The sequence below is a fragment of the Pristiophorus japonicus genome, chromosome 5 (genome assembly GCF_044704955.1).
Source record: "Pristiophorus japonicus isolate sPriJap1 chromosome 5, sPriJap1.hap1, whole genome shotgun sequence".
Taxonomy (NCBI): Eukaryota; Metazoa; Chordata; class Chondrichthyes; family Pristiophoridae; genus Pristiophorus; species Pristiophorus japonicus.
Genome location: NC_091981.1, coordinates 114,630,819 through 114,649,715, shown reverse-complemented (window position 1 = coordinate 114,649,715; position 18,897 = coordinate 114,630,819). Strand labels below are relative to the sequence as shown.

The 18,897-nt window shown below is 46.3% G+C and overlaps 1 protein-coding gene across 7 annotated transcripts in view; it reads right to left on the bottom strand.

Annotated features, from left to right (window-relative positions):
* Nucleotides 1–18,897, bottom strand: part of nek10 (NIMA-related kinase 10) — a 436,136-nt gene that overhangs the window by 227,716 nt on the left and 189,523 nt on the right. For all 7 annotated transcript variants that reach the window (XM_070880873.1, XM_070880874.1, XM_070880876.1 and 4 more), the window contains 2 exons: nt 13,729–13,774; nt 12,308–12,429 (listed from right to left, as the gene is read on the bottom strand). In XM_070880873.1, coding sequence (XP_070736974.1) covers nt 12,308–12,429; nt 13,729–13,774 — 168 coding nt within the window. The remainder of the gene's footprint in view (nt 1–12,307; nt 12,430–13,728; nt 13,775–18,897) is intronic.

Genomic DNA, 18,897 nt, shown 5'->3' with positions numbered 1-18,897 from the left:
TTAGACCTCAGATGATGAGCAAAATGACCAGCACTAGCAGCAGCCTGTTATAGAGAGACCTGTAGCTGGACATCAGAGGGCAGCAGCAGCAGCAGCAGCCTGCTGTTCAGAGACCTGCAGCTGGACAGCAGAGAGGGGAGCAGCAGAGGGGCACAGCTCACAGGAGGCACTAACCGCGACACAGGGTCTACAGGCAAAGGCTGTGTTTCCTTGACATGTCAGAACAGCAGCGCTTCGGGAGTGACAGATTGTCACGTCAGGTGGTGGCAGTCATCTGCAGCCTCCCCAAAGAAGACCTGCTGCCTGCAGGACCTGGTAACCACACGTCATTAGTGGCTGTCAAAATCACCACCGCACTGAACTTTATACCCTCCGGATCCTTCCAGGGCTCTGCTAAAGTGGGGCAAAAGAATAATTTTTATTTAATGTAACTGAGCTTAAGAACTGAAACTTCACAACATTGCATATTCTCATACACCCATATGCCTACCCTTGTGCAACTACAAAGCTTTAGAGGCCGAAATTCAGGAGTGCCAGAAAGCTGGTGCACCAATGATTTCTTATCTGGTTTAACCGCTGGGACTGTGGAGGTGGCCATCCGATCCATTTTCAGGTCTCTGAAGATTTTTTTTACTTTGGTCATAAAGCAAGCGGAATGCGGCGGTAAGTGAGGCTGAGGGGTGGAAGTTGGAGTGGGACCGGGACTCCGTCGCTGTCAATCAGTGGTGCAGTGGTGGTGACATTACAGCGCATGTACGTCACCATGCTCTCTCCCCTCCGTTAAAGGGGAGAGAGTCGGCATTTTTTAACTTCGGCTACTGGGAGGATTTTGGCAGGGCCAAGAGGAGGTGCCAGACTGCCTGTTAGCAGCCCGGCCGAACCCGGTGGCACAATAGTCAGGCCAAATGGAAGTCGGCCGGCAAAAAAAAATTATATGGTGACCGCAGCAATCGTCCTGCCCCTTTAATGTCTGCTGCAATGCCAGGGCCGAGAGAGAGGAGACAAGGTGCATGGACAGAAAAAGCTGTCGGGGGCACTGTCCATCGGCTCGTGGATTTCTTTTGCTGAATTTGGGTCGGAATAAAATGGAGGTGAGGGATAGAGGCGGTGCGCGCTTTTATGACGCACTTGCGGCAGTCGGCAGCAGTGGAGCGGACATGGGGACATGCCGAAAAATCCCCGACCTGAATTTGGGTCGGGGTGGCTAGTTGCTGCAAAGCAGCGGCCATGGGATTACGCTGCATGGCCGCCACAAACGGGCAATAACGGGTCTTACCGAGACCCTCAATTTCAGCTCCTTAGTCTTTTACCTACCATTCCTATGTGGTGCAACCCCTGAGCAGATGTAGAGGCTGGCTGCTCAGATCCCTGCTCTAACTACTAAGATGTTCTTGTCCAACATTGTAAAGTCCTTACTCGACAGCATGAAACCACACGAGACACATTCTGGGGACAAGGTCACTCTGTGACCTGCTCTCTTTATTTACAGGACTCCAAAGACAATGACCTGCGAGGGACCTCCCTTTATATACCTGTGTGACCAGGTAAGGAGTGTCTCCCACAAGTTCACCCCTTGTAGTCAAGGTGTGCATCAAGGTTGAATATATACAGTTACATTGTGGTTACATACATGATATTACCTTCCCCCCCAAAGTCTTAGAGATCATAGGTTTAGTCTTTCAGGTGGTCTACGCTCCCTCGTGGAGCGCCGCAGTTGGGGCTCTGGTTGTTGTTCACTGACGTGAGTGTCTGTCACCTGTGGTGATTCCGGCCTGTCCGGGCTGACCGCAGGGACTGTGCATTCTTCTGATTGCTCTTGTTGCTCGTTCACTGGCGGTGTTGTGAAATCCATCTCATGGTCTTCTTCAGGTTCCTCCATGTCGGTTCTGAACCTTTTTTTTTTACTTGGTCCAGATGCTTACGTCTTGTTTTGTGCTCTTTTCTTGCAATGGCATATGTACCATAGATGCAGTACAATTGGTGAGGGTGATGATCAGGGAAAGGCATGAAATTGCATAAGGATGAGGATGAGTGCCACTGATAGATGGATAGATGGGGATGTGAGGAAGTGCATAGAAAGAGAAGGTTGTGTATTCGTTCAAGGTAAGTGGGGGTGAGGACTGATATGATGGAGTAGGCTTGAGTAGGCAGAATGAGGGGACGGGGTGATGTGCACAGCAGGATGTAGGTGAATGTGCAACTGTACTCACCTTTCCTGATCTGGTTAGGTTATTAAAGCACTTCCTGCACTCAATCCAGGAGCAAGGCACAGTGCTCCTGCTACTGACCTCCTGGGCCAGCTCCAGCCATGCCTTCTTTGCGTCAGCAGCAGGTTTCTTCCTCCTGTTGCTGGGGAGGAGTATCTCTCTCTGGCTGCTCACTGACCCCAGCAGCACAGCAAGCGAGGCACCATTAAACAGCAGCGTGGCCTTTGATCGTCCTGATTGCATACTGAGAGTTCTACCTCTGTTGCTTCCAACTCCAAGCTCCTGCAAATTACATCTTTGGGTTGGCCCTTTAAATACTGGAGTTGAGATTGTGCCATTTGGGTCCTCATCACGCCCACTGCCACGCATTCGACGCCAAACCCGGAAGTAAAATTATGATGAGGTGGCTGCGTTAAAAAGCCACAGACAGACTCGCTGAACATACTTACGGGTTTCCCATGCAATATCGGAATCCCCCCTACCATCCTCACCTCCCTGCCCCACCCAGGCTCCCAATGCGTCTAAGTTAACATCGGGGTCAATGTTTCAAGTAGGTAACCTTTAGTCAGAACAGTTCTGACCAAAGGTCACTGACTTGAAACGTTAACTCTGTTTAACTCTCTACAGATAGAAACATAGAAAATAGGTGCAGGAGTAGGCCATTCGGCCCTTCGAGCCTGCACCACCATTCAATAAGATCATGGCTGATCATTCCCTCAGTACCCCTTTCCTGCTTTCTCTCCATACCCCTTTAGCCGTAAGGGCCATATCTAACTCCCTCTTGAATATATCCAATTAACTGGCATAAACAACTCTCTGCGGCAGGGAATTTCACAGGTTAACAACTCTCTGAAGAAGTTTCTCCTCATCTCAGTCCTAGATGGCCGACCTCTTATCCTAAGACTGTGTCCCCTGGTTCTGGACTTCCCCAACATCGGGAACATTCTTCCCGCATCTAACTTGTCCAGTCCCGTCAGAATCTTATATGTTTCTATGAGATCCCCTCTCATCCTTCTAAACCTCAGTGTATAAAGGCCCAGTCAATCCAGTCTCTCCTCATATGTCAGTCCAGCCATCCCGGGAATCAGTCTGGTGAACCTTCGCTGCACTCCCTCAATAGCAAGAACGTCCTTCCTCAGATTTGGAGACCAAATCTGAACACAATATTCCAGGTGGGGCCTCACCAAGGCCCTGTACAACTGCAGTAAGACTTCCCTGCTCCTATACTCAAATCTCCTTGCTTTGAGGGCCAACATACTTCACCGCCTTCTGTACCTGCATTCCAACCTTCAAGGACTGATGAACCATGACACCCAGGTCTCGCTGCACCTCCCATTTTCCTAATTTGCCGCCATTCAGATAATATTCTGCCTTCATGTTTTTGCCCCCAAAGTGGATAACCTCACATTTATCCACATTATACTGTATCTGCCATGTATTTGCCCATTCGCCTAACCTGCCCAATTCACCCTACAGCCTCTTAGCATCCTCCTCACAGCTCACACCGCCACCCAGTTTAGTGTCATCTGCAAACTTGGAGATATTACACTCAATTCCATCATCTAAATCATTAATGTATATTGTAAAGAGCTGGGGTCCCAGCACCGAGCCCTGCGGCACTCCACGAGTCACTGCCTGCCATCCTGAAAAGGACCAGTTTATCCTGACTCTCTGCTTCCTTCTGCCAGCCAGTTCTCTATCCACGTCAGTACATTACCCCCAATACCATGTGCTTTGATTTTGCACACCAATCTCTTGTGTGGGACCTTGTCAAAAGCCTTTTGAAAGTCCAAATACATCACATCCACTGGTTCTCCCTTGTCCACTCTCCCTTGTCCATCCTCAAAAAATTCTAGAAGATTTGTCAAGCATGATTTCCCTTTCATAAATTCATGCTGACTTGGACTGATCCTGTCACTGCTTTCCAAATGCGCTGTTATTTCATCTTTAATAATTGATTCAAACATTTTCCCCACGACTGATGTCAGGCTAACCGGTCTATAATTACCCGTTTTCTCTTTCCCTCCTTTTTAAAAAGTGGTGTTACATTACCAACCCTCCAGTCCATAGGAACTGATCCAGAGTCGATAGACTGCTGGAAAATTATCACCAATGCATCCACTATTTCTAGGGCCACTTCCTTAGTCTACATCCCAGAGTACTTATCAGGCCCTGGGGATTTATCGGCCTTCAATCCCGTCAATTTCCATAACACCATTTCTTGCCTAATAAGGATATCCTTCAGTTCCTCCTTCTCAATAGACCATCGGTCCCCTAGTACATCCAAAAGGTTATTTGTGTCTTCCTTTGTGAAGACAGAACCAAAGTACTTGTTCAATTGGTCTGCCATTTCTTTGTTCCCATTATAAATTCACCTGAATCCGACTGCAAAGGACCTATGTTTGTCTTCACTAATCTTTTTCTCTTCACATATCTATAGAAGCTTTTGCAATCAGTTTTTATGTTTCCGGCAAGCTTCCTCTCGTACTCTATTTTCCCCCTCTTAATTAAACCCTTTGTCCTCCTCAGCTGAATTCTAAATTTCTCCCAGTCCTCCGGTTTGCTGCTTTTTCTGGCTAATTTGTATGCCTCTTCCTTGGATTTAACACTATCCTTAATTTCCCTTGTTCGCCACGGTTGAACCACTTTCCCGTTTTATTTTTACTTCAGGCAGGGATGAACAATTGTTGAAGTTTGTCCATATGATCTTTAATGGTTTGCCATTGCCTATCCACCCTCAACCCCCCAAGCATCATTTGCCAGTCTAATCTAGCCAATTCGCGCCTTACACCGTCAAAGTTACCTTTCCTTAAGTTCAGGACCCTAGTTTCTGAATTAACTTTGTCACTCTCCATCTTAATAAAGAATTCTACCATTTTATGGTCACTCATCCCCAAGGGGCCTTGCACAACAAGATTCTTAATTAGTCCCTTCTCATTACACATCACCTAGTCTAGGATGGCCAGCTCTCTGGTTGGTTCCTCGACATATTGGTCTAAAAAACCATCCTTAATACACTCCAGGAAATCCTCCTCCACCGCATTGCTACCAGTTAGGTTAGCCCATTCAATATGTAGATTAAAGTCGCCCATGATTACTGCTGTACCTCTATTGCACACATCCCTTATTTCTTGTTTGATGCTGTCCCCAACCTCACTACTACTATTTGGTGGCCTGTACACAACTCCCACTAACGTTTTCTGCCCTTTGGTATTCCGTAGCTCTACCCATACTGATTCCACATCAACCAAGCTAATGTCCTTCCTTACAATTGCATTAATTTCCTCTTTAACCAGCAACGCCACCCCGCCTCCTTTTCCTTTCTGTCTATCCTTCCTAAATGCTGAATAGCCTTCGATGTTGAGTTCCAGCCTTGATCACCCTGGAGCCATGTTTCCATGATGGCAATCACATCGTATCCGTTAACTGCTATCTGCGCAGTTAATTCGTCCACCTTATTCCAAATACTCCTCGCATTGAGGCACAGAGCCTTCAGGCTTGTCTTTTTAACACACTTTGACCCTTTAGAATTTTGCTGTAAAGTGGCCCTTTTTGTTTTTTGCCTTGGGTTTCTCTGCCCTCCACTTTTACTTTTCTCCTTTCTCTCTTTTGCTTCTGTCTCCATTTTTTTCCCTGTCTCCCTGCATAGGTTTCCATCCCCTGCCATATTAATTTAACTCCTCCCAAACAGCACTAGCAAACACTCCCCCTAGGACATTGGTTCCGGTCCTGCCCAGGTGCAGACCGTCCGGTTTGTACTGGTCCCACCTCCCCCAGAACCGGTTCCAATGCCTCAGGAATTTGAATCCTTCCCTGCTGCACCACTGCTCAAGCCACGCATTCATCTGCGCTATCCTGCGATTCCTACTCTGACTAACATGTGGCACTGATAGCAATCCTGAGATTATTACTTTTGAGGTCCTACTTTTTAATTTAACTCCTAGCTCCCTAAATTCGTCTCGTAGGACCTCATCCCTTTTTTTACCTACATCGTCGGTACCTATATGTACCATGACAACTGGCTGTTCACCCTCCATTTTTAGAATGTCCTGCACCCACTCCGAGACATCCTTGACCCTTGCACCAGGGAGGCAACATACCATCCTGGAGTCCCGGTTGCGGCCGCAGAAACGTCTATCTATTCCCCTTACAATTGAATCCCCTATCACTATTGCTCTCCCACTCTTTTTCCTGCCCTCCTGTGCAACAGAACCAGCCACAGTGCCATGGACTTGGCTGCTGCTGCTCTCCCCTGATGAGTCATCCCCCTCAACAGTACCCAAAACAGTGTATCTGTTTTGCAGGGGTTGACCGCAGGGGACCCCTGCACTACCTTCCTTGCACTGCTCTTCCTGTTGGTCTTCCATTCCCTATCTAGCTGTGTATCCTTTTCCTGCGGTAGACCACTCGCTAATTGTGCTATTCACGTTATTCTCAGCATCGTGGATGCTCCAGAATGAATCCACACAGCTCCAGTGCCGCAATGCGGTCTGTTAGGATCTGCAGGCGGATACACTTCCCGCACACGTAGTCGTCAGGGACACCGGAAGCGTTCTTGACTTCCCACATAGTACAGAGGAGCATAACACGTGTCCGAGCTGTCGTGCCATTGACGTAACACTTAGATAAACTTAATTTGGCAACAACAGTGCTAAAGGTTACTTACTGATAAAGAAAAGAAAAAGAAAAATTACTTACCAATCACCAACCCCCTTGGCTGTAACCTGACCTTTTGATTTCTTTCTACTTATTTTTTGCCTCCCTGCTGCAGCTGCACAAGCCACACCTTTATAGGCCTCTCGACGCTCTGCCACCGGAACCCCTGCCTCTCCGACTCCCCGAGCTCCTGGTTTCACTGGCCTTTATAGGTCTCTCGACGTTCTGCCGCCGGAGCCCCTGCCTCTCCGACTCCCCGAGCTCCTGGTTTCACTGGCCTTTATAGGCCTCTCGACGTTCTGCCGCCGGAACCCCTGCCTCTCCGACTCCCCGAGCTCCTAGTTTCACTGGTCTTTATAGGCCTCTCGACGCTCTGCCACCGGAAGTCTCACCTCTCCGACTCCCCGAGCTCCTGGTCTCACTGGCCTTTATAGGCCTCTCGACGCTCAGCCTGACCTGCTGAGTATTTCCAGGCTTTTCTGTTTATAGACAGTTCTTGGCATGACTGAATGGAATTTTTAACCCAATGTGCGTAGGTTCAGTGCCCATCATGTGATATCTTAAAGGTGATATAAAATTCTCATCTCCTTATTATTGTCACTTATGAATTTGGTTGACTTGTGGCAGCAGTAAATAGCTATTGGCATCAACATTCCTGTCATTACATCAAAACCGGAACCGCGATGGAACTTCAAAAGCAGACTGGTAAACCTTCCAAAGGTCAGTTGACACCAACATCAGGTGAATTCCACCAACCACCAATGCCATTAACAGATTGATAGTAATTATTAAAGCTGCTGCAAAGCGCAGTATACCTCAGGAATTTATAAAGACATAGGGGTTGAAATTCAGGTGCACCAGAAAGCTGGCGAACCTATGAGTTATGGAGTGGTACTTGTTATGTATGTAAACCTGTAAATACCATGTCTAACCACCAGAGGGCTTATCCCATGGAGTCCCAAGGGATCCCACAATCCCTTGGGAGCACCTGTATATAAGGAGACCTCACAGGCTAGAAAGGCACTCTGAGGTCAGTAATAAAGGACTACGGTCACACCTTACTTTGAGCTTGCAGTATCTAGTCTGACTCTTTATTCAAGATATAACAACTGGCGACAAGATACAGATGACGAACCCCACCACAACAATGCAGAGAACCGTGGGCATCCTGGAGAAATTTTCGGAGCAAGATGATTGGGAAACCTTCGTGGAGCGACTCGACCAATACTTCGTGGCCAACGAGCTGGAAGGAGAAGCGAACACCGCCAAACGAAGGGCGATCCACCTCACCCTTTGCGGGGCACCAATGTATGGCCTCATGAAAAATCTGCTCGCTCCAGCAAAACCCACAGACAAGTCGTACGATGAGTTGAGTACACTGGTCCGGGAGCATCTAAACCTGAAGGAAAGCGTTCTGATGGCAAGGTATTGGTTCGATACGTACTAGAGGTCTGAAGGCCAGGAAGTGGCGAGCTACGTCGCTGTGCTAAGATGCCTTTGCAGGACATTGCAAATTTGAAGGACACTTGGAGCACATGCTCAGGGACTTCTTTGTACTTGACATTGGCCATGAAGTAATTCTTCGCAAACTTCTGACTGCAGAGACCCCAACCTGAGTAAAGCCATAGCGATAGCCCAGGCATTTATTGCCACCAGTGACAATACCAAACAAGTTTATCAGCACACTAGTGCTGCTGCAAGTATTGTGAACAAAGTAACGTTGTTTTCAAATCAAAATGTACAGGGCAGGACTTACACGCCTGCAGCTGCACGTTTGCAGATGACTCAGAGTCCACCATCGAGGGTGGTGAATACAAGGCCATTAACACCTTGTTGGCGCTGCGGGGGTGATCGTTTCCATTCATGCCGCTTCAAAGGATACGTTTGCAAGGGCTGTGAAACAATGGGACACCTCCAATGTATGTGCAGGCGAGCTGCAAACCCTGCTAATCCTGCAAACCACCATGTTGCAGAGGAGGACAGATCCACGGTGGATCACGACGAACCTGAGCCTTAGACCATGGAGGCAGAGGTATATGGGGTGCACACATTTACCACAAAGTGTCCCCTGATAATGCTGAAGGTTGAATTAAATGGACTCCCAGTATCCATGGAGGTGGACACGGGCACAAGCCAGTCCATAATGAGCAAAAACACTTTCGATAAATTGAGGTGCAGCAAGGCCTCAATGTCAGTCCTGACTCCTATTCGTACTAAACTGAGAACGTACACAAAGGAACTGATTCCTGTAATCGGCAGTGCTACCGTAAAGTGCACGAGTTACCACTCTGGGTGGTACCGGGCGATGGCCCCACGCTGTTCGGCAGGAGCTGGCTAGGAAAGATATGCTGGAACTGGGACGACCTCCGAGCGCTTTCGTCCGTCGACGACACCTCATGTGCTCAGGTCCTAAACAAGTTCCCCTCGCTATTCGAGCCAGGCATCGGGAAGTTCCAAGGCGCAAAAGTGCAGATCCATTTGATTCCAGGGGCACGACCTATCCATCACAAGGCAAGAGCGGTACCTTACATGATGAGAGAGAGGGTGGCGATCGAGCTGGACAGGCTGCAACGAGAGGGCAGAATTTCGCAATCGAATTCAATGAGTGGGCCAGTCCGATTGTTCCAGTCATCAAGGGAGATGGCACCGTCAGAATCTGTGGTGATTACAAAGTAACTATCAATCGTTTCTTCCTGCAGGATCAATACCTGCTACCAAAGGCAGACGACCTATCTGCGGCACTGACGGGAGGGAAAACGTTCACGAAGCTGGACTTGACCTCGGCCTACATGACGCAGGAGCTGGAGGAATCATTGAAAGGCCTCACCTGCATCAACATGCACAAAGGTCTTTTCATTTACAACAGATGCCCGTTTGGGATTCAATCGGCCGTGGCAATATTCCAGAGAAACATGGAAAGCTTGCTGAAGTTGGTTCCGTGCATCGTGGTCTTCCAGGAAGACATCCTGGTTACAGATCTGGACACCGTCGAGCACCTGTAACCTGGAGGTTCTTAGTCGGCTTAATCGTGTGGGGCTCAGGCTAAAACGGTCAAAGTGTGTTTTCCAGGCGCCTGAAGTGGAGCTCCTGAGGAGAAGAATCGCGGTGGACGGCATCAGGCTCACCAACGTGAAGACGGAGGCAATGGAGAATGCACCGAGACCACAGAACGTGACGAAGCTGCAGTCGTTTCTGGGGCTCTTGAACTACTTTGGTAACTTCTTACCGGGTCTCAGCACACCGCTAGAACCACTACATGTCTTACTGCAAAAAGGGGGCGAATTGGTTTGGGGCAAAAGCCAAGAAAATGCCTTTGTAAAAGCAAGAAAATTGTTATGCTCAAACAAATTGCTTGGGTTGTATGATCCATGTAAGCGTTTGTACTAGCGTGTGACGTGTTGTCATATGGCGTCGGATGTGTATTGCAACTACTAATGATTTCTGGAAACTGCAACCGGTTGCTTATGCATTCATGAGTCTGTCTAAGTCTGAGAGCGCCTACAGCATGATTGAAAAAGAAGTGTTAGCATGTGTCTGTGGGGTAAAGAAAATGCATCAAATCCTGTTTGGGTTAAAATTTGAATTGGAAACTAACCATAAGCAAGCCACTTATAGCCCTGTTTTCCGAGAGTAAAGGAAAAAATACCAACGCAAGGTACCGCATCCAGAGATGGGTGCTCATGTTGTCCGCGTACAACTATGCCATCCACCACAGGTCAGGCACAGAAAACTGCGCTGATGCTCTCAGTAGGCTGCCATTGCCCACCACGGGGGTGGAACTGGCTCAGCCCATAGCCATGGTTATGGAAGCATTTGAGAGTGAGCAATCACCCGTCATTGCTCAGCAGATCAAAACCTGGACAAGCCAGGACCCTTTTATTATCTCTAGTCAAAAGCTGTGTACTTCACGGGAGCTGGTCCAGTGTCCCGGTGGAAATGCAGGAAGAGATAAAGCCGTTCCAGCAGCGCAAAGATGAAATGTCTATACAGGCAGACTGCCTTCTGTGGGGCAATCGAGTAGTGGTCCCCAAGAAGGGCAGAGACACCTTCATCAATGACCTCCACAGTACTCCCCCAGTCATCGTAATGATGAAAGCGATAGCCAGATCCCATGTGTGGTGGTCCGGTATCGATGCGTTCACAGATGTCATACATGTTCGCAGTTAAGCAATGTACCCAGGGAGGCGCCGCTAAGTTTATGGTCTTGGCCCTCCAAACCATGGTCTAGGGTACACGTCGACTATGCAGGCCCGTTCTTGAGTAAAATGTTCCTTGTGGTTGTAGACGCGTACTCCAAGTGGATTGAACGTGAGATAATGTCGGCTAGCACGTCCGCTGCCACCACTGAAAGCCTGCGGGCCATGTTTGCCACTCACGGCTTACCCGATGTCCTGGTGAGCGACAACGGGCCATGTTTTACCAGTGCTGAGTTCAAAGAATTCATGACCCGTAAAGGGATCAAATATGTCACATCTGCCCCGTTTAAACCAGCGTCCAATGGTCAGGCAGAGGGAGCAGTGCAAACCATCAAGCAAGGCTTGAAGAGGGTAACTGAAGGCTCACTGCAGACTCGCCTATCCAGAGTCCTGCTTAGCTACCGCACGAGACCCCACTGGGATCCCTCCTGCTGAACTGCTCATGAAAAGAGCACTTAAGACAAGGCTCGCGTTAGTTCACCCTGATCTACATGAACAGGTAGAGAGCAGGCGGCTTCAACAAAGTGCATACCATGATAGCCCAAATGTGTCACGCGAGATTGAAATCAATGATCCTGTATTTGTATTAAATTATGGACAAAGTCCCAAGTGGCTTCCCGGCACTGTCATGGCCTAAGAGGGGAGCAGGGTGTTTCGGGTCAAACTTTCAAATAGACTCATTCACCGGAAACACTTGGACCAAATCAAACTCAGATTCACGGACTATTCTGAGCAACCCACCTTGGACCCTACCTTTTTTGATCCCCCAACATACACACCAGTGGTAACCGGCACCACGGTTGACCACGAAGCAGAACCCATCATCCACAGCAGCCCTGCAAGGCCCAACACACCAGACAGCCCAACAAGGGCCCAACAAATGATTCAACAACACCAGTTTTTACACTGAGACGATCAACCAGGGCAAGAAGGGCCCCAGATCAACTCACATCGTAAATAGTTACACTATTGACTTTGGGGGGGGGGGCGGTGGCGGAGTGCTGTTATATATGTGGACTTGTATTTACTCTGAACAGCCACCAGAAGGCTCATCCTCTGGAGTCCTAAGAGATTCCAAAATCCTTTGGCAGCTCAGGTATTTAATGAGGCTTCACAGGTCGGAGAGGCATTCTAGAAACCTGCAATAAATGACTAAGGTCACACTTTACTTTGAGCTCACAGTGTTCAGTCTGACTCTTTCTCCATACACAACAATTACAGTGTGCAAAGAACATTAAAGGTTCTTACTTGTATAAATATATTCCATATTCTTTCTTCTGTAAACTCTTGCTGCTTTTCCTTGAGGGAATTAAAGTGCTCACCAAGGGGTGCTCCTTCGATCAGTTCCATAACTATATACAATCGGTCATCTACAAAGGACAGCAATATATAACAGAATCATTTGTCAGAAGTACTGAACTATCCTTATTTTTACCTTCTGTCAATATGCCAGAAATATATCTGAAATTTTACAAAACATTTAGGATTCTGGTAGGAAAATTGGCAAAACAAAGATAAATGAAAGAAAATATTATCAGCCAAGATAAATCTGAAAAATGTTATTCCTAGAGTAAATCATCAGACATATATTTAATAGCCAGGTGGAAATATATAAGACAGTCAACACACTATGATAATAAGCCTCAATGTTTGTTAAGATAGTGTGAACCTGAAATATGCTATAGTGTGGCAACATATAAAACATACTAAGTATCAGTGGGTTTAAGATCAAACTTGAAGTTAGGAGGTCCCAAGTTTGAATCCTAACACTTTTGCTCAACCTTTCATCCTTCCAAAGCAAATAAAATAAGTACAGGTTGAACCTCCCATATCCGGAACCCTTGATACCTGGTCTGTTCTGGATAAGGTATTTTTCTGGACGGGGGGGGGGGGAGCTGGTCACGTTAAATTGGACGGTACAGGTACTGAGCAAGGGGATATCGGGCTGGCTGGCTTGGGGCTGGGAGTGCAGCAGAGAGATAATTTGGGGGGGTAGATCGTGGGGTCAGGTCAGTGATTGCGGGAGTTGGAGCGGTCGGGAATGGTTCGGGATGAGGGGCGGTTCCGGATAAGGGAGTTCTGGATAAGGGAGGTTCAACCTGTACCATATCGAAGGATGTGGAATGAGGCTGCTCGTCACATGGTCACAGTATTTATCCTCGGACACTCCAGCAGTTCAGCACCTTACCCAGTAGACATTCATGTATTGTAGGGACTGACTCTTCTCTCTCTCTTCCAGTACGATATTAGCCGTAATTATACTTGTTGCTCAGTGTTATCAAATCTATTTTGATGCAAATATACTTCAATGAAAGCCTACCTTGTGATGCTTGCATCATTAGAAGGATGATACAAACATGATGATTAAAATAGTAACAGTGCTGCTTCATCACATGACAAAAATGAGCATGTCACAAAGTTATATTTTAGCAGTTTTACCAGGACAATCAAAAACCTTCAGTGAAAAATTAAACATTTAGAAATGTAAGCTATAAGACAGACAAGACAATTTCTTATTTATAATTTAGATGCAAATCCACTGTACTTGAATTTCTGGGGTTCAAATACATTATGATCCTACACTACAAGAATATGCAGTTGCTTTAAATAAGCAAATAACTACATTCTTCTGCCAGTCTTTTCTTTTTGAAATGCAAAATTATACTTACTTTCTACAAAAGTCTTGTAATATTTCACTACATTTGGATGATGGAGCTGCAAAAAATAAATGTGCTGCATTTCAGGAAATTACTCTAAAACAAACCAGCTTAAACATTATTTCTGATGAGCCCTGCGCACTATTATTCAGTCAGTCTTTATTCTAAACTCCAAATGTAGTGTTATTCTTTTAGTGAAGCTATTAAAATGTAAATGTTTCAAAGACAGGTTTTATTTAAATAGATACCAATCATTATTTTATATAATGTGAAATATACCTCTACTTTCTGCAATTGGCTTGATTGTTTGTTTATGTAATACCTGATCTAAGGCATCCTCGTCATCCAAGACATTGGACCTAAAATCAGCCCTTTAACAAAGTCAGATTTCACATTTAGAATTAGATTCTGTAGTAAAGAAATAACTTGCATTTATATAGTGGCTTTCGCAACCTCAGAATGTCCCTAAATGCTTCACAGCCAATGATGTACATTTGAAGTGTAGTCATTGAACGTCTGCGCAGCCCCCGGCCTGCGAGCATCACCGGAGCAGGCCGGGGAGTGGAAGGAGCAGCGTGGCAGCCTAGCCCAGCAGTCTGCGCGGCCCCCGGCCTGCGAGCATCACCGGAGCAGGCCGGGGAGTGGAAGGAGCAGCGTGGCAGCCTAGCCCAGCAGTCAGCGCGGCCCCCGGCCTGCAAGCACCATCGAAGCAGGCCAGGGAGCGGAAGGAGCAGTGTGGTGGTCTAGGCCAGCAGTCTGCGCGGTCCTCAGCCTGCGAGCACCATTGGAGCAGGCCAGGGAGCGGAAAAAGCAACGTGGCGGCATACCACTCCAGGGAGCAGCACGTGCTGGAGCAGGAGAGAAACGGCAGTGAAAAGGGACGTCATCAAGGTCCAGGTCGGTGATTGGAGTGTGGGCGGGTACTGCAGGAGCGGCGAGGTCGGGTGAAGGAGCGGCGAGAGATTGTAGAGGGATGTGATCGGGACTGTAATGTCTGTAAGCTTGTAATGCTTGTAGCGCCACACTGTGGATGTGGACGTATTGTGTACTGCAGCTGCATCGTTGATCATTAAACAACAGGCAGTTTTCCGGAGAGTTCCGAGAGAGCAGCCTGCATGTTAGGAGCTGTGTGTGCTGTGTTCTGTGAAGATATCACATTTGGCGACCGAGGATGAGATTTTTCAGATGTTTAAAGCTTAAATTTTGTTGGTGAAGGATTCAGCCAGCCGACAGAAGACTTTGGAAGTTTCTGTCTTTGAAAAAAGAAAGCTACAAAAATCCGAGGTAAAAAAACAGCACACGGTGTGAACAGCTAGAAATTAAAATGGGACATTTGGGTGAATATAGACACGACTGGGAACGTTTTAAAGCGTATGTGGATCGGCTAGAAATGTATTTCATTGCGAATAACATAATCGAAGTTCCAGACAATGCAGTCCAGAACCAGGCTGTGTTGGAACGTAAGAATGCGATTTTCTTATCAGAGGCAGGTCCGGCATTATACGAAACCCTTGTAAATCTGCTTGTGCCTGACGAGCCAAAGGACACAAACCTTAAAGAGATTTTAACGAAGCTGGAGCAGCACTATAACCCCAAACCATTAGAAATTGCTGAAAGCTATCGTTTCGGGATTCGGAATCAAAAAATTGATGAAAGTATCAGTGATTACATCATAGCATTAAAAAAGCTATCGATGCACTGTAATTTTGGAAACTTTCAAAACCGAGCATTACGGGATCGTTTTGTTTGTGGGGTGAAAAATGATGCGATCAGAAGGAAGTTATTGACAGCGGATGACTTGACTTTTGAGCTTGCTTGTCAGACAGCGAGGTCAATGAGCATGGCCGAACAATATTCCCGAGAATTAAATAATAAGTACGGTCGTCAGTCAACCGAGGTAAATCACCTGCAGGTTCAAGGCAAAAGACGGCCATGGCCGAAAGTCTCAGAAACTGGAAATTTTACCAGAGCGTCGAAGTCGTGCTATAGGTGCCTGGGACAACACATTGCTCAAAGTTGTCCATACGTGAAGGCAGAGTGTTTCTTCTGCAGAAAGACTGGGCATCTTGCGAAGGCATGCCGACTGAAGGGTAAACCAGTTTTTAAAGCTATGAGTCGAAATCCAAAGAGACTTCATAGCATGGAAGAACAACAACAGGACGAGGAGATGTTAGAATTACGCGTCATCAGGAGCACGAGGTTAACGGATAACGATTTGGAAAGCATCAAAATCCACATAGATGTTGAGGGATTCAAGATACCAATGGAAATTGACAAAGGTGCCTCCGTGAGTGTAGTACCAGAGTCACTGTACTGCGACAAATTGCGTGATTTCCAACTGGAGAAATCCAAGATAGAGCTGCGAGGCTACTCGGGAGAGAAAATTCCTGTAGTAGGCCATATCACCGTAACGGTGAAATATAAAGATCAATTTCAGAACTTGCCTCTAATAGTAGTGAAAGGAGACTTAATAGGAAGAAATTGGTTGAGCTCACTGAAGCTGGATTGGAGTAAGATTTTCTCTGTGGAAGCGAGATTTTCATCAACGGATGAGGTTATCAAGCAGTATCCGAAGGTGTTCTGCAAAACGGGCAGTCCGATCCAAGGCTTCAAGGCGAGTGTCAGGGTACAGAAGGATGCTAGATCGGTTTACTACAAGCCACGTTCTGTAGCATATGCACTCAAGGAGAAAGTTGAGCAAGAACTCAAAAGACTAGAGACTGATAACATTATTTGTAAGATAGATCGGTGTAATTGGGCTATACCCATTGTTGTTGTACCTAAGTCCGATGGTAAGGTAAGATTGTGTGGTGATTATAAAGTAACCGTAAACCAGGTTCTAGAGGGTAAAGTCCCCAGTACATTGCCGAATATAGAAGATTTGTTCACAACACTGACAGGTGGTCAGATCTTCTCAAAACTGGATCTTACGAATGCCTACTTACAGCTTGAACTAGATGAGAAGTCCAAGTCATGTTTGACTATAAATACTCATCTAGGCCTATATCAGTTTATTGGCTACCGTTTGGAGTGTCTTCCGCCCCTGCCATATTCCAAGGGGTAAAGAACCAGATTTTGCAAGGTATTGAAGGGTAGTATGTTATTTGGATGACATACTAATTTCAGCATCAAATAGGCAAATTCATAATAACATTTTGAATGAAGTCATCAAATGGCTGGAGAAGCACAGAGTACGAGTGTCTGCTCGTAAGTGTGAGTTATTTAAAAACTCAGTGTAGTATTTAGGGTACAGAGTAGACAAAGATGGTTTACATCCAACCATGGAAAAATTGGATGCAATTAGAAATTAACCCACTCCCAGGAATGTCACTGAACTTCGTTCATTCTTGGGTCTTTTGAACTATTATGGGAAGTTCCTACCAAATTTGGCTACAGTATTACATCCACTGAATGAATTTTTGAAAAAACAGGTCCAGTGGAAGTGGTCAAAAGAATGCGAAACAGCATTCAAGGAATGTAAAAACAAATTGGTAGAGAGCACCATGTTAGTTCATTATGACATATCTAAGGAAATTAAGCTAGCATGTGATGCCTCTCCATATGGAGTTGGGGCAGTAATCCTCTCATGTATTAAGTAGTGGGGAGACGAGACCAATTGCTTTTGCTTCACGCACTCTCAGTGCCAGTGAGAGTAATTATGCTCAAGTTGAAAGGGAAGCTTTGGCATTAATTTTTGGGGTCAAGAAGTTTCACAAATACTTGTATGGTAGTAAATTTACCATCGTTACAGACCATAAGCCCCTAACAGCAATCCTCCATCCAAAGTCCCCAGTTCTAACATTAGCTGCAGCCTGAATGCAGAGATGGGCTTTGATTTTGTCAGCATATACATATGATATTGAATACAGACGATCAGCTGATCACAGTAATGCTGATGCAATGTCTAGATTGCCTTCCCCATCACAACTTACACCCGATAGGGAAGAAGTGTTTTATTTTTCATACATTGATGAACTGCCAGTCACAGCTGAAGAGATTGGTTGAGCAACTAAACGTGACCCAGTGATGTCAAAGGTGTATGAGTATATTGCAAATGGATGGCCAAATCCAGGAGAGAATCAGAATGAAAGTCTGAGTCCGAGTCAGGAAAACAAAGAGCCTGAAGTTAGAGTGAGTTCAAATGAAAATCAAGGAAATTCCGTGGAGGAAAATGTTCCTCAGGATGAGCCTCAAATGAGTGTGAAATCAACACCATGTTTGGAAGGTTCTGTTCGAGAGCGAAGGTATCCTCTTCGAAACAGGAAACAAGTGGTAAAGTTAAATTTGTAAATATGTATAAAAATGAAAGTTATTTATGATGTTTGTGTGATGGCTTTTTCATTAAGGAGGGAGAAGTGTAATGTCTGTAAGCTTGTAATGCTTGTAAGCTCCACACTGTGGATGTGGACGTATTGTGTACTGCAGCTGCATAGTTAATCATTAAACAACAGGCAGTTTTCCAGAGAGTTCCGAGAGAGCAGTCTGCATGTTAGGAGCTGTGTGTGCTGTGTTCTGTGAAGATATCACAGGGACCCAGGAGAGGCATGAGTTCGGGGCCCAGAAGAGGCGAGGGCCCAGGGGCAGCACGGGCCAGCCCACACTGCAATATATGTGTGCACTAGGTCCGTGCAGCAGAGCTGGTCTCCAGTCGTCTTGGTTAATCCTTGCTACTGGACCAAGACCTAGCTCTGTCAAGCCCGTGTGGTGGCTGGTGTGCAACGGTCACCACACGTTTTTTAAAAAAATCCAAGCATAGGCATCTTCCACCCGTCAAGATTTAGTTTGGACCTAGAATTTTAGGTCCATTATTGAGACACCTGTGAACTTTTTGACGTGGAAGCAAGTCATCCTTGATTTGAGGGACTGCCTATGATGGATGAATCATTGTTGCATTGTAGGCAAACACAGCAGGATCCGACAAATGCCAATGAGATAAATAATCAGATAATCTATTTTTGATAGTACTGGTTGAGGGATAAATGTTGTACAGGACACCAGAATGACTCCCCAGCTCTTCTTTGACTAGTGTCATGGGATCTTTTATGTCAGAGGGCAGGTCAGGCGTGTGGTGTCTGGCGAAGCTGGAGGGTAATTCCTGCAGGATGTTAAACCACCTTGCCCTCATTCCCTTCTCAATTAAATCTCACCCTCACATACTATATACATGTATATAGTTTCAGA